The sequence below is a fragment of the Trichophyton benhamiae genome (genome assembly GCF_000151125.1).
Source record: "Trichophyton benhamiae CBS 112371 chromosome Unknown contig00075.49, whole genome shotgun sequence".
Taxonomy (NCBI): Eukaryota; Fungi; Ascomycota; class Eurotiomycetes; order Onygenales; family Arthrodermataceae; genus Trichophyton; species Trichophyton benhamiae.
The window spans coordinates 246042-261378 of NW_003315103.1; the positions used below are offsets into that span (position 1 = coordinate 246042).

Here is a 15337-nt window from a genome sequence, read left to right on the forward strand (position 1 = left end):
GTGGCACTTTGCAAGTGTCAGAAGGGTTTGTGTTATGAGGTAATAGACGCTGCGTTAGTTAAAATAGCCACTTAGCCGCGCAGCTCTGACCACTCGATGACCTCAAACGACTCCCATGGCTGGACAACTAGTTAGCTGTTCTACGATAACCATGTTCAGGATGGCTACTAGACGCTGTCGGCCTCTGGTCTCTTCCCGGCTGGATCTCGGTTCGTGTTGTCATACACATGCACGGCCGGAGGAGATGCGGGAATGTCGCCTGCGTTGTATTGCATATGCATCCCCATCCCCATCCCCATCCCGATTTCCCTACGCCTACGCCTAACTCTACACACACCCAAGCTTGCGGCGTCACCGATATTAGTCAAGGTCATTTTCGGGATCAGCGCCATCTTGTTTCCCAGTAAGACCGTATTTGACCTTCATCAATCCATGGATGGTCTCTGCCAGGTTCCCAACGACTCCAGCCTTTCCGATCTCAGCCAGACTAATTTCAAGGCCCATGTTGCGTCTGAACCAGTTTCGCATCTCGATAACCGTGAGAGAATCAATGTTAACGCCCGCCAGCTCGTCCTCGTCCATGTCCTGCGTATGCGCCATGCTCTGTCTAACCATCATCCCCAGCACTCCTTGGAGTATGCTCTTAGACTCTTCGGTGTTCAGGTATGATGCACTCTGTCCAATCTTCGACAACAGCAACTTGACCCCGTTGTTCGCTTCACCGGCAGTTCCGTCATTCCCATTGCCTGCCAGGTTTGAGTATAGCGCAAACCGTGCATCCCTGGCCCATAGTGGGCGTACTCCAGGCTCAGTCAGTGGTTTGGTATTGCCCAGGCCGATGATGCTGGAACTGGACGTCAGGCTGTCTGCTGGTGGGGGGTTGCGGCACTGGTAAATGGCCAGCCGTACTCCTTCGATTAGCTCATTCTCATATATCAGTCGGAGTGAGGTAGATCGAGCATTCTGGAGAGCTGCTTCATTTTCACTTGCCATGCCAATCTCGTCTACTATGCCCAGCTCAAGCACAGATGCAGGCAGCCCCAGCTGGCGCCGGTATTGTGTGAAACTGGTAAGGAACCCGTTAGCAGCCGCATAGTTGGCCTGTCCCACGTTCCCGCAGACGCCAGACACAGAACCGAACAGCACTAAGAATTCTAGGTCCTTCTCGTTCTGCAGAGCCTCATGCAAGTTCCAGGTTCCTTGAACTTTGGTATTGAGACATGTCGTCCAGTCTTCATAGCTCATCTTACTAAAAGTGCGGTCCTAAATCAAGTTAGCCGCCTAGAACAATCTATCAAACCCAAGCAATGAGACATACTTTTAAAACAGTGGACAGCTGGAAAACCCCAGCAAGAGGCTTGGGACACTGAGCAATCGCAGATCTCACGTCTGCTATATTGACCACGCTGCCTGCTACACAGACCGCATGGCAGCCTTGATCTTCCAACTCTCGTATGAAGGCTCGGTCCTTATCCGTTTGCCCTGCGGTTCTTGACAAATATACCAAGTGACGAGCTCCTTGCTCAACCATCCAAGCGGATATAGAACGTCCCAGGCCTCCTAGCCCACCTACCAAAAGGTAAGAGACATCTGGTGAAAACTCTACCGGAGCTTTCACACCTGCCAGCGGGATGGCTGAAAGATCTTGAGGAAGCCGGATCACAATTTTGCCCATATGGGTTCCTTGCTGCATGTAACGGAATGCCTCAGAGACATCTGCTGCATCGTAGACCTTGATGGGCTGGATGGGCTTGAGGCTGCCTTGGCTATACCACTGTTGGAACTTTTCCCCTATCCTGTTGCACTGGTTAGTTTTAATAGTCCACAGACTTCCACAAACGGGCCCTAAGCTTTTTTTTTCTTTCACTTACTGCCTCAAGATGCCATGATCCGCGTTTATCCAATGACCTAGGTCAAATCCTATGAATGAGCGATTTTCCATCATTGGTGCCATATCCAGGCGTCCATTGCTTAAAAAGTCTCGTTTCCCCAGTTCAACCATCTTGCCAAACGGTGCAACACACTGCCACGAAGTGTGTAACAGTTTCCCGGAAAGAGAGTTCAAAACCACGTCAACGCCCCTACCCCCTGTCTCCCTCATGATACCTGGCAAGAAATCTGCATTTCTAGAATTGAATATGTGATGGCGTGGGATGCCAAATTCATTAACGAGGTATTGGACCTTCTCTTCGTTTCCGACAGTGGCGAATATCTAGAATATGATATAGTTGGTTATAAGGTTCGCACACCGCAGCCGGCAGCCTGTCATTTAGAATGGGGCATATTCACATACCTGCGCACCTATCTTCTTGCAAACCTGAATTGCGGCCAGGCCAACTCCCCCACAGGCGGAGTGTATGAGTACCGACTACATGTCGGTTTTTAGTTAGCTATGCAATGGCAATATGGAGCGTTCCATTGCTGCTTACCTCGCCCTCCCTGACCCGAGAAAAGGTTTCTAAGCACATGATAGACGTAAGGTATACGCAAGGTATTGTTGCAGCGTCTTCCAATGCCATCGTATCTAGAATCGGGAGGACCGTATGCGCTGGCTTCACAACCCTCGTGCGGAAGGCACCAGTAGCCAGTACAAACACTCTGTCTCCAGGTTTAAAATCGACAACTCCAGACGCTACCCGACGAACGATACCACTGCCTTCTATACCAAACTCTTTAGGGTCCCCAAACAGGCCGGTCGCTACCATGACATCCTATCATTACAGTCAGCGAGCTGTATTAAAACCCAACAATGCCTTGGGACGACATTAATGTACCCTGAAGTTTAACCCAATGTAATGCATATCAACCTCGATTTCGTCCCCCGTTAACTCTGTGGCATCAGCAAAGGGTTGCCAGTAGAGCGAATCTACTGATCCTATAGACTTGATTGCAAGTTTCCTTGGTGTTTCCCCCAAGGACTCGATTGGCATCTGACTTTGAGCCGACATCCAGTGGCACCGGCCATTATATATGCTCCCATTATGAAATGCGAACTCATAGTCAGGGTCAAGAGCAGAGGACGCGCGAGACCATTCGATCTTATCGAGTACTTTGCTCAATCCATTTATTGCGGCACTGTTAAACATGTCGGTCTCAAAAGTTGAAATGTCAAGCCCCATTTCATTCCTCAGTGTCCTGGCCAGCCCAAAAATGATGCTGAAATTGGGGTCGCTACACTCAAGCTGGTTCATTCTTGTCACCCATATCATCCTCGACTTCCCTATTTTAGTTAGGTATGAATGAAGGGCAATATATTTTTCTTCGGATAGATTATGGAGATAAGGACTCTCCAGATCTAGAACTGAGACAATACACTGGCTGGTGGGAGGAGATTGATCCAGTCTGCCCCAATGCACTCGATACCCTATTTTTTCAAGGCTACTTGCAATTTTTTTGGTCCAGGGGCAAGGAGTGTCTCCCGTCAGGAGCGTAACGTCAGTCTTAGGAGAGGAAGAGGGCTTTACGCTTGACAGTATTGAAAAGGATGTTTGATGGGGAGCGTCGAAATCAAAACTAATTGCGTCTACTCCAGAAAACCCAGCCGTGTGGAGTTGTTGCTCCCACTGCTCGGGAGACAGGCCTGGCTGTTCGGGTTTATCATCATCACCCGACCGCCATTCCGGATGAAGCCCCTATTTGCCTGTTAGCTATCCACTCATTAACAGCCAACAAGTACTTGTTACATACCAGAATATAGCAGGTAGTTAATACTCCTAAATATAGAGCCTATGAGCCAAAATTCACAGAATTGTATGTGGTCTATCGTATATTCACGTACCTGGTTGCAATTCGTGTAATAGAAGTCGGCCACCAGGGGTAAGCAATTTGTATATATTCTTGAGAGCCACTTGAACTTGGCCCATAGGGGGAAGACCCTAGATAGTAAAAATTAGCCGGTTTTTTTTGGCCTTCAAAAAAAAAAAAAAAAAAAAAAAAAAAAAAAAAAAAAAAAAAAAAAAAAAAAAAAAAAAGCTACTAACGCTTGAAGCGATGACAAGATCGAAGCTATGAAGCTCGAAGTTCTGCTCCGCAGGATTTTTAGTTATATCTAGAACTTTGAGTTCGATCCCATCAGTGAACAGTGCTTTGGCCGCCTGCACGACATTGTCTGATGCGTCTGTGAATGTATAATGCGAGAACATCCGGGAACCTTCAGGCGACTGCAGATATTTCAACGCTACTTGAGTGCCACAACCTGTCCCTCCACCGATTTCCAGTATCCGCAAGGATGGATTGGAATGGGCAAGAACGGTTAAAAATTGACTCCAGTCACAGTGTGATTGAACAAAGCTCCGGTATTTTTCTAGGCAATCTATGGTTCTTTCAGGTAACTTCTGGCCTTGGAAGAACTTTTCACAGTTCTCATAAATGTGTTGCATGCATTCAGATGGAATAGAGCGATCTCCTCTGTCAGCATATCTAGATGACAGTGCTTTAATGCGGTGCTTGCGGCATTCAGAAGTCATTTGAATCAATTCATGGGCTTCAAGAGGCAGAGCGTCAGGAAGTTGGCGAAGACTTGAGGCTTTGGCAATTACCCAGCCCCTCCAATTATTTAGAGGAGATTCAATTGGGTCGAAACTGACGAGTTTATCTGCAGTCTCCAAGACATAGAGAATGCTTAGCTGCTCTGTATCACTGGCCATCACGCGATATATTCCCTGAGCTGATGGGCTGGGAAGTAAGGCTTGAGAAGGTATCGAATCGATATCTGGGGCCCACCGTATTTGAGAACACAGGGACGCATCAGGGGCTCCAAACTTAACGAATCCTTCCACTGGGAAACCGACGCAATCTTCGAAAGAAAGAACAAGTTTATCATGTTCTACCATCGTGGTTTGTCCAACCCAAGCTCCTTTTTTATTATAGGTGTACGCTGTTTCAACGCTGAGTTGAGATGAACTTCCTCGCACATAAATCTTTCCCAGGGATGCAGGAATTAGGAGATGTAAAAGACGAGGGAGGGCCTTAGCTATAGCTATTGGGAACATTTGGAGAGCATGGTCCATAGTGGCTGGATGAAGGGCATACCGGCTAACAGCCTTCTCCTTGAACTCAAGAACGTTTGCAGAAGCTTTGTTTTCTGTCGGATGGACAGTTATATCCTGGAAGCGCCTGAAATGAGGTCCGTAATTAAACCCAGCCCTCTCTACCATTTTATAGCACAAGTCGGTGTCGACAGGTCGGCTATGCGTCCGAATTTTATATTCTTCAGGAGGGTTTTCCGGGCCAGCCCTCACCTCTCCCTGGCAGTGTTTCGCCCAGCCGCTCCCATCATGCGACATGATTGTAAACGAATACCATTCAGAGTCAACCAGATCAGTGACTTTAACAGGTTTAAGGGCAGTGATTATTTCTGCTTCTCGTTCCCGCTTCAACAAAAGAGGTGATTTGATGAGAAGGTTCCTTATGGAATAATCATTAGTTTCGGGGTCGGGAAAGAGTTGACGAATTGCTTCTCCGACCATTGAAATATAGCCTGTAGCCGGGAATATAATATTTCCTTGGAGGGTATGATCAATGAGCCACGGTACGTCATCCAACCGTAAAACGTTCCTCCACAATGGCTCAATGTCTGAAGCCTCGACTGCCCGGCTACCGAGGAGTTCATGGTGAGGGTAGGCGCGGAATCGCCATTCATCTGTTAGGCGGCTAGAATACCAGTACTTATGGTCGTGGTTCCATGGATACGGCGGGATATTACCCAGTGTATTGCCTTTACCGTTCACAGACTCCAGATCAACAGAAACTCCACAAATGTGTGTAGCCCCAGCTGCAGACAGAAGTTGGGTCCGGGAATCAGTTTCACTTCTATCAAGCGTAGGAACGTATACAGGTGAATGCTTGAGACCATCAGTTTGGAAAATTTGGCGAAGAGGGCCTGCAAGAGCACTATGAGGCCCAATTTCAAGGAAAGTGGTTCGCTGTGCCCCTTGGAGGATGCTTTGGATGGCCCCAGAGAATAACACTGGGGATTCGAGGTTGCTACGCCAATATGCAGCGTTAAGATCCTGAGGTTGGGTAATGGTTTTGGAAGTAACAGTAGAGAAAAGAGGAAGCATCTTCTCTTCATGCCGGATGAATGGAGAGATTGACAATTCGTATTGTGCCCCAATTGCTCGCATATGATCTAGAATAGTTAGCAGGTAGTTATACAGTTTCAAACAGAGGGGAAAGTCTTACGAGAATGATAAGCAACACGCACGCGAAGCTCCCTGCAAAATGCATCTGGTAGATCTCTTTTGATTGAGTCCACTGCTTTCTGGAGGGTTGCTGCATCTCCTGACAGTGTCACACTACGAGGACTATTTTCGCAGGCGATAACAACCCCGTCTTCTAAGTATGGAGTGACTTGATCTCTTCCTAGGCCAACAGCTGCCATGGCGCCCTTCGTTGTCAATTCTTTTGTAATTTTACCTCGATAGTATGCTATAATTATAGCCAGTTCGGCAGTTATAGCACCAGCAGCATAAGCAGCCGTAATCTCTCCACTAGAATGTCCAACCACAGATGATGGCCTGATACCCCATCCATATAATACATTCACAAGTGCAATTTGGAGAGCAGTGCAAAGAGGCTGGGAGAACTCTGCCTCATTGACCCTGCTATCATTGCCAATTTTAACAAGCTCCTCTAAATACATGTTAGCAGATGAAAACCCAATTTACAATTGGTTGTTTTTACCTTCTATAGACCAGTTGGGGCCGTCTGATAAGTCCTGGAGGACCTTATCTAGAGTCTGTATGTCTTTCCTAGCGCCCGGGAAGGAGTTTAGCAAATCTTTTCCCATACCTGGCCATTGAGCACCTTGACCTGTGAAGACAAAGGCCAAACCAGAAGACTTATCCTGGCCAGTGTGAAAATCAACGGAGTTAATAGGTTGGTCCGGTTGTGCTATGATAAAGGCACGGCGTGGTAAATGCTCTCGGCGTACTCCTAGGGTGTAAGCTAAGTCATGCAGTTTTGACACGTCTTCATTTAGGTAATCAGTGACTATCTTAACTCGCTCTTTTAACTGATCAGAGTTCTTTGCGGATACAGTGAGGAGGCGAGGCCCACCGCATTGTGTAGGGTGCGGCTTTTTGGCCGTGACATAAAACGAAGCAGGTGACTCCAAAATAGTATGAGCATTGGCACCACCGACTCCAAAGCTGTTGACGCTGATTCTTTTGCTGCGGTGCTCTGGCCAGGGTATAGAATCCACCGGCACCTGAAGTTTTCCCTCTTTGAATGGGATCCTTGGGTTTGGTGATTCAAAAAACACGTTCGGTGGTATTGTATCGTTCTCAAGGGCCATTACCCCCTTGATAACACTTGAAATTCCCGATGCACCTTCCCCATGTCCAATATTTGGTTTTATCTGTGCACTTTCAGTATTATAATGCAACCCAAGACAGAAAGGGGCTCGACTCACCCCACCTATGTGAACTCCTTTCCCTTCAAAAACTTTAGCAACGACAGATGCTTCTATGGTGTCTCCAGCCATTGTGCCAGTTCCATGGCATTCGAAAAACCCAGTTTGGCTGATATCGTCAATCCCAGCCCTTTCATAAGCTCGTCGAACAAGCGCCTCTTGGGATTCAAAACCAGGAGTGGTGATAGTGGGCGTTTTCCCGTCAAAATTGACTGAAGTTGCGCGTATTATACCTCGAATTGGGTCATTATTTCGGATGGCTTCATCCAGAGTCTTGATGTAGAGAGCATTAATTGCTTCAGCCCGACCGTAGCCATCGGCTTTCTCATCAAATGTCTTGCACTTTCCAGTTGGAGACATGACAGTATTATCGGACATTGTAGTTGTCATAGTAGGTGCGAAGATTAAACTTGTGCCCGCAACCATAGCTGAGCAACATTCTCCAGAATAAAGAGCCTGACAGGCTTCATGTAAGCCAACCAAAGATGCTGAGCAACCGGTTTGAATTGTCATACTACAACAGTATTAGTTCTCGACGAAAACGAAAAAAAAAAAAAAAAAAAAAAAAAGAGTATGTGTCGTCAACGCTAATTACCCACCTTGGTCCCCGGAAATCGTACTGCCATGATAGCCTATTAGAAAGAGCAAACTGGCCGGTACCAAGAATATGGTAGCGGTTGGTGTATTGAGGGTCTTTGCTAGCAAGATCCAACCAATCTTCACCATAAACTCCGACATAGCAGCCAATATTTTTCCCTTTCCAGTCAGTTTCACCTGCGCTTTCTAAGCATTCCCAAAAGACCTCCATGAGTTTGCGCTGCTGCGGATCCATCTGCCCAGCCTCGTGACTATTGATAGCAAAGAATGATGCATCAAAGCAGGCCGGATCTTCGTCAAGGAAATAACCATGACGAGTTTTGACCATGTGGGTCTTGTTCTCACTGTAAAAGGAATCGATATTGTACCTGTTACCAGGAACCTCACAAATTCCATTTTTCTTTTCAAGTAACAGTCTCCAAAGTTCATCGGGAGATTTGACCCCTCCAGGTGCTCGCAGTGCCATTCCTACTATGGCAACTGGGGGGCAGCCTTCGTTTTTCGGGGTCTTCTACAAGAAGATCATGACATTGAGCTTGGATTCATCCAACAGAACATGTTTACATACCATTTGCCACCCACTGCCAGATGTTACGCTCTGTCCTTCTTCTGGCTCATTTTTATTGTGATTCAAGGTCACAGGTCGTGGTTGTGAGTCGATAATTGCAGAGCCTTCATTTTGAATCGCCATCTTGTCACAGTCGCAACAACGAAACACGCTTTGGGGTCGGGGAAAAATTGGTCAAAGGTAGAGAGTATGGAGAAGCGCAACGGATAAAGGTAGGCATATAAATGCTAGCTCTTTCTCCATCAAAAAGGTGTTAAGGAATGCCGGTCCACTTTGAAACGCAGAGGCCATAGCGTAGGTCAATGCCATAACGTGCTGTAAATTGAGAGTGGGCTTTATCTATTGGCTGCTGTCATTTGGCTCTTGGTGATCTGGTGTTTGCATGCAGCATCGGGAGAAAGTGAAGGACGTCCGCGGAAGCCATGCCTAGAGCGGCGAATCATATCAAGTGTCCAAATAATGGGATTGTCTGTACGAATAGTGCGACTATTTCTGGGGAATGGTTGATGGGGTGGCATCCTATTAAATATCCAATGCAGAAGCCCGGAACCATTACATCCACAGAAAATTGCCATTGGCGTTTTTGCGGTCGGATAGGGCAAAAATTGGACAGCAGTGTGGGCGAATTTTGAATCCGGCTGGGAGATCGAAAGTTTGATATCGTAGTTATTGTTGCTGAATTTGATGGGCTTGTTATTCCGTGAGCCCACTCAGCATGCCACTTTGCTTGTGCGCTTGTTGTACTCAGTATGGGCGGCATGCAATGATGAAATCGCTGCATCCAGAGAGGTGCATATTTGTAGTTTGAAACGAACTTCATGGCAGCTGCGCCGAGCATGCGTCAAGGAATAGCTGGTGAGGTTGGATATACGTGTTGAGTTTGTGGCTTAAATGGGCTGATCAACTGCTCCGTACGAAGTATGGAGTAGTCAACTAACTAGCTATTCAACCAGTTAGCCCCGCGTTATTGAGAAACAAATAATACAAAGCGCATGAAGCAAGTACTCCCTGAAGGAAAAGGTAATATTATAACAAGCAAGACAGTGGCATCTAACAGGTATCGCGGAGCCCCTTGCCCCTTGTTGAATCCGTTATCCACTCAGTCGCCGGCTCGCCAGGCCATATCCATATTGTCCAATCAGGTCACCATCCTTCAGAGAAGTACGAATGATTGTCAAACAACCGAAGCCTGGAGCAATAGTTTTATGGGTCGATTATTCTTCCGGTCACCATAGATCTGGATATAAGTTTGTTAAAGCTCAAGATCCAAGCCATGCTAGTGCACCACATGTTAAGAGGCCATCTAAAGTAGTGAGGGGACAAAAGCTCTCCTCGACCCATAACTAGTTAGTTAATTAGCATTGAGAAATTTTTGGGTTGCAGTTCAAGTAAGTAATAATGATTAATCATCGAGTCAAGATATCCTCAAGTTAGCACGCCAAGGCTAGAAGTTTCTCCAGTGAAGCGCAGCGTCCTGAGGCTGTCCTGCTCAGTTGCGACATAGAAGACTATTTTTAACAGGCAGCAGAAAAGACTGCACGCTATAAGTTGTGCTCCGTACTCTGTGTGGGCAGGGACAATATATACGTGTCTGTTTATATGAACGTCGAATTTGAGCTGCGGAAGGAGAGGAGATAAGCTTCGACATCGCTGAATAAGCAAGAAGTTGCATGTTTATTGGCTAAGATACGTTACTCAGCTTTGCTGTTTTAGCTAAAGCAGCGGCAGATACTCTTGAAATACTCTTGAAAGAGCGAGAGGTCTGACCGGTTCCGGATTGGTCTTATCACCACGTGAGGATAAGCATATATCAAACCTTAACTGATAGTGGTGAAAAAAAAAAAAAAAAAAAAATAAGCTAAAAAAAAATCAGCTTAACGGCAGCAAGCTCCTGCAACACCACCACGACCAATTCCAAGGCGCCTCATCAATATCCTAATCCTCAGGCAGGTTAATTGAACCTGGTTCAAAGCTTTATTGTGCCTCGCTATGAAATCCTAACTTTCTCCTTGTATCTACATCTCACGACGACATCAATATGGGGGGTAAAAGCGACGCCGACTGGTCTGTTGAATATGACACTCTTAGGCGTGAGCGGTTGTTTAGACACCCTCCAAAGGATAAAACCGCCTATCCTGCGCTTGCAGCTGCCATTCGCCCTCACATTGACTCTTTTAATGCCCTCTTTGAGGATACCAAGGTGTTGGAGGCAGCTCTGAAGGATATTGGAATAAAATCATTTATTGACGGGAGCTCAGAAACCCCAGAGGAAAAAGCCTCTCGACGAGAGGATGGAAGAAGGGCGCCAAAAAGAAACAAACTTAGCGTACGGATAACTGAGTTATTCCTAGAGAAAGCAGTTCTCCCTGCTTCAAACAAATACAGCACGCGCAATCGAGAAATCTACCCTGCCGAGTGTCGTGAAAGACATGCGACTTACCGAGGGAGGCTGAGGGCAAGATTAGAATATAGGATAAATAATGGAGAGTGGAAGGAGTCGGTTCGGGAGTTGGGCCAAGTTCCCATCATGATACGGGTATGATTGACCGTACAATACTGACTACGCATAACCCACTGGAAACTAGCTGACCTGGTTTTAGTCCAATCGATGCCACCTAGAGAAGGCTACCCCGTCTCAGCTGGTTGATCACAAAGAAGAGTCGGAAGAGTTGGGCGGCTACTTTATCGTCAACGGAAACGAAAAACTTATCCGGATGTTGATTGTCGGTAAAAGAAACTTTCCAACCGCAATCATCCGAAACTCTTTCCAGAAGCGTGGTTCGGCGTATACAAAGTTCGGTGTACAGCTGCGTTCGGTCAGGCCAGACCAGACTTCGCAGACGAATGTTCTCCACTACCTCAATGACGGAAATGTCACATTTCGATTTTCCTGGAGGAAAAACGAATACCTCGTGCCTGTCGTGATGATTTTGAAAGCCCTAATTGAGACCAATGACCGCGAAATATTTGAGCGGTTGGTCGGCAGAGAAGGTTCCTTGGGTATTGAGAACACATTCGTCACTGACCGTGTGGAACTTCTCCTGCGAACATACAAAGCATACGGCGTCCATTCTCGGTCAAAGTGCAGGGCCTATTTGGGTTCTAAGTTTAGATTCGTCCTTGGAATGCCAGAGGATATCCCAGAAGAGGATGTTGGTACTGAATTCTTAAGAAAGATCGTCTTGCCGCACTTGGGTAACCAGAACGTCACGGAGACCCAGGACAATGACAAGTTCAACATGATTCTGTTCATGATACGGAAACTCTATAACTTGGTCGCGGGAGATTGTGCGCCTGACAACCCCGATGCTGTATCTAACCAGGAGGTCCTCCTTGGTGGCTATTTGTATGGCATGCTTCTGAAAGAGCGACTGGAGGAGTGGTTAAAATCGGTTGGCCCCATGGTGCGGGACTGGAGAATGAGAAATCAAGATGCCAAATTCACAGATCCCAAATTCGAAAGGGAATTCCTTACAAGGATCATCGGGAGAACGAATGAAAACATCGGTGGTGCTATGGAATATTTCTTGTCCACGGGGAACCTGGTGAGTCCTACTGGACTCGATCTTCAGCAGCCATCGGGCTACACGGTAATGGCAGAAAAGATCAACTTCTACCGATTTATCAGTCATTTCCGAATGATTCACAGGGGAAGCTTCTTCGCACAGCTGAAAACTACTACGGTTCGAAAATTATTACCGGAGAGTTGGGGATTCCTTTGCCCCGTCCACACCCCCGACGGAAGTCCCTGTGGTCTGCTGAACCACTTGGCACATAAATGTTTAATATCGACGTCAAACCTGGATGTTTCTGGTATACCTGGAGTTCTTGCTGGGCTTGGAGTGACATCAGAATCGTCATGTTCAATCGAGGAGAGTATCCCTGTCCAGCTAGATGGAAAGATTCTAGGATACTGCACACCAAAACAGTCTCGTGCTATTGCTGATACCCTTCGATACTGGAAAGTCCAGGGCCACAAGCAAATTCCAGTAGAACTTGAAATTGGTTACGTTCCCAGTTCGAATGGTGGTCAATATCCGGGTGTTTACATGTTCTCAGAAGCCGCTCGTATGTACCGACCAGTTAAATATCTTCCTCTAGATAAATTGGACTATGTCGGTCCATTCGAGCAGCCCTACATGGAAATTGCCTGCGTTGCTTCTGATATTAGGAACGGTGTTTCTACCCACATTGAGTTTGACCCTACTCACATCCTCTCTATTCTCGCCAACATGACCCCATTCTCTGATTTCAACCAGTCTCCACGTAACATGTATCAGTGTCAGATGGGTAAACAAGCAATGGGAACACCCGGCACTGCCATCGATTACAGGACAGACAACAAGCTCTACCGACTACAGACTGGCCAGACGCCGGTCGTCAGGCCGCCTCTGTATAACGCCTATGGACTGGATAATTTTCCTAACGGCATGAATGCAGTAGTTGCTGTTATTTCATACACAGGCTATGACATGGACGACGCTATGATAATTAACAAATCCTCCCATGAGCGCGGGTTCGGCTATGGAACCATTTATAAGACGAAGATTTACGCCTTGGATGATAAAGAATCACGAGGACGAGGGAAATCCAAGCGAGCAATCACCAAGCTATTTGGATTCGCGCCTGGCGGGTTGGTCAAGGCGGAGTGGAAAGCTCAGCTTGATGAAGACGGACTACCACATATTGGAGCCAAGGTGAGCGAAGGCAGTCTGGTGGGTGCTTGGCACACTGTCCAATATGATCCAGCAACAGACACGTACATCAATGTTGACAAGCAGACGCACTTCCTGAAATACAAAGATGGAGAAGAAGGATTCATTGATAGCGTCAGAGTACTTGGATCAGAGACTGGAAATGAGGTGTGCCAGGCCATCAGCATTAAGTACAGAGTACCCCGTCGGCCAGTGATTGGTGACAAGTTCTCATCTCGTCACGGTCAAAAGGGTGTCTTGTCCCAACTCTGGCCAGCAACTGATATGCCATTCTCCGAGTCTGGAATCCAACCTGATGTCATCATTAACCCACACGCTTTCCCATCTCGAATGACGATAGGTATGTTTGTCGAGTCGCTAGCTGGTAAAGCTGGCTCACTACACGGCCTGCCCCAAGATTCGACCCCCTTCCAGTTTTCTGAAGAAGCGACGGCAGGAGACTTCTTTGGCAAACAGCTTCAGAGAGCAGGTTATAACTTCCACGGAAACGAGCCCATGTACTCTGGTATCACGGGCCGAGAGTTTGCAGCCGACATCTACATTGGCGTCGTCTACTACCAGCGTCTGCGACACATGGTTAACGATAAGTTCCAAGTGCGTACGACTGGTCCTGTCAACGCTCTGACTGGCCAACCTGTCAAAGGTCGTGCCAAGGGTGGTGGTATCCGTGTTGGAGAGATGGAACGTGATGCATTGTTAGCCCACGGTGCAGCATTCTTACTGCAAGACCGACTCATGAACTGTTCCGATTCTCAGCGTGCATGGATATGCCGAACCTGCGGCTCTTTCATCTCAACACAAGTAGCTGTTTCACAGCTCCTATCGCCGCATAAAAACCCGGCGATGGATGCCGTCGTCCAATCCACTGCTAGCGCCATAGCCAAACCTCTTAGTGGAGTCAGTGCCCTCGGTGGCCTGGCTGGTATTGTACGATGTAGACGATGCGCCAGAGAGGCGGTCTTTGATGATCCCCGGGCAGAGGTGTGGGAGGACGGTTCTGGTAAGAGATATGTTGGCGGCAGCGATACAACTGTGGTTGCGGTTCCTGGAGTGCTCAAATATCTTGATGTGGAACTTGCTGCTATGGGTATCAAAATGAGGTTCCAAGTCGATAATTAGTAGTTAGCATTATCTTTTCATTTCTCAGATTTTTTTGTTTATACTACTTGGTTGTGCACGACAGTAACATATGCCTAGATATGTTGCCATCCATTCAATTCATATTCTCATAAGAGATAGATATTAAGCCAACAAGTTATGCTTATGGGTAGGTTACCAGTAAAATTCGAGACAGTGTAGAAGAAGAAATTAGCCTTGGGATACTGCTTGGGATGTTAGGCACAGCGGTAACTACAGCCTCTAATCAGCCGTTTTGGTCACGGTGATTCTGGGATCTAATGACAACGCAATGTTGAGTTAAGACCCCTGAGCGAGAGTTGTGCCGTAGTAATCTGCCTCATTATATGCAGATACAAGACCATTTTCATCAGCCTTAATGATAAAACCCGGCATAGTCAGTGTTAATATATCTCCAAAGTACATCTATGGCTTCTTCCCTCCTTTTGATTATCTTCTCGGGCTAGTTACAGTTGTCACGTGACTTGGCCAAAAAAAAGAAATCTTCGACCTCCAGCAAAAAGACGACGAAGAAACACGAACAAACGCGACTCTACAGCCAGCTTGACAGGAGACGACGGAAACGGTATCGAGCCAGTTATACAAATGAGCCGACAACATCCAGTAGCCAGGATGCAGGATCCGGCGGGAGGAGTGCCTCCTCAGCTCGTACGTGAGAGTTCTGATGTCAAAATTAGAGCAAGATAGATGGCTAACGGGTCTATAGCTACCACACTTGCACCTGGTGTCTTCCTATCGGTACCCAGCTTCAGCTGCGTTCACGCACGAAACGGCGGTGGAATATCTACTAGCGGCGCCCAAAGTTGTCAGAGAGCTTCAGCCAATGCATTGGACCTACCTCGATGGACCGCCGGACAACACCGTTATGCTGACATGGCAGCCTCTGAACCACCTGGGAACCAATTT

The 15337-nt window shown here is 47.1% G+C and overlaps 2 protein-coding genes across 2 annotated transcripts; one reads left to right on the forward strand and one right to left on the reverse strand.

Annotated features, from left to right (window-relative positions):
• Positions 1–360: 360 nt before the first annotated feature.
• On the reverse strand, positions 361–8702 carry ARB_07933 (uncharacterized protein; the record flags this gene model as incomplete). The annotated part of the gene is made up of 12 exons (XM_003013775.1): positions 361–1263; positions 1319–1766; positions 1872–2212; positions 2294–2317; positions 2430–2711; positions 2775–3580; positions 3779–3875; positions 3981–6130; positions 6184–6633; positions 6685–7928; positions 8014–8522; positions 8580–8702. The coding sequence occupies 12 exons, from the start codon at positions 8700–8702 to the stop codon at positions 361–363; spliced, it is 7377 nt and encodes a 2458-aa protein (XP_003013821.1).
• Positions 8703–10617: 1915 nt separating this feature from the next.
• Positions 10618–14413, forward strand: ARB_07934 (uncharacterized protein; the record flags this gene model as incomplete). The annotated part of the gene is made up of 2 exons (XM_003013776.1): positions 10618–11115; positions 11180–14413. 2 exons carry the CDS (start codon positions 10618–10620, stop codon positions 14411–14413), a joined length of 3732 nt encoding a protein of 1243 aa, XP_003013822.1.
• Between the last annotated feature and the right edge of the window lie 924 nt (positions 14414–15337).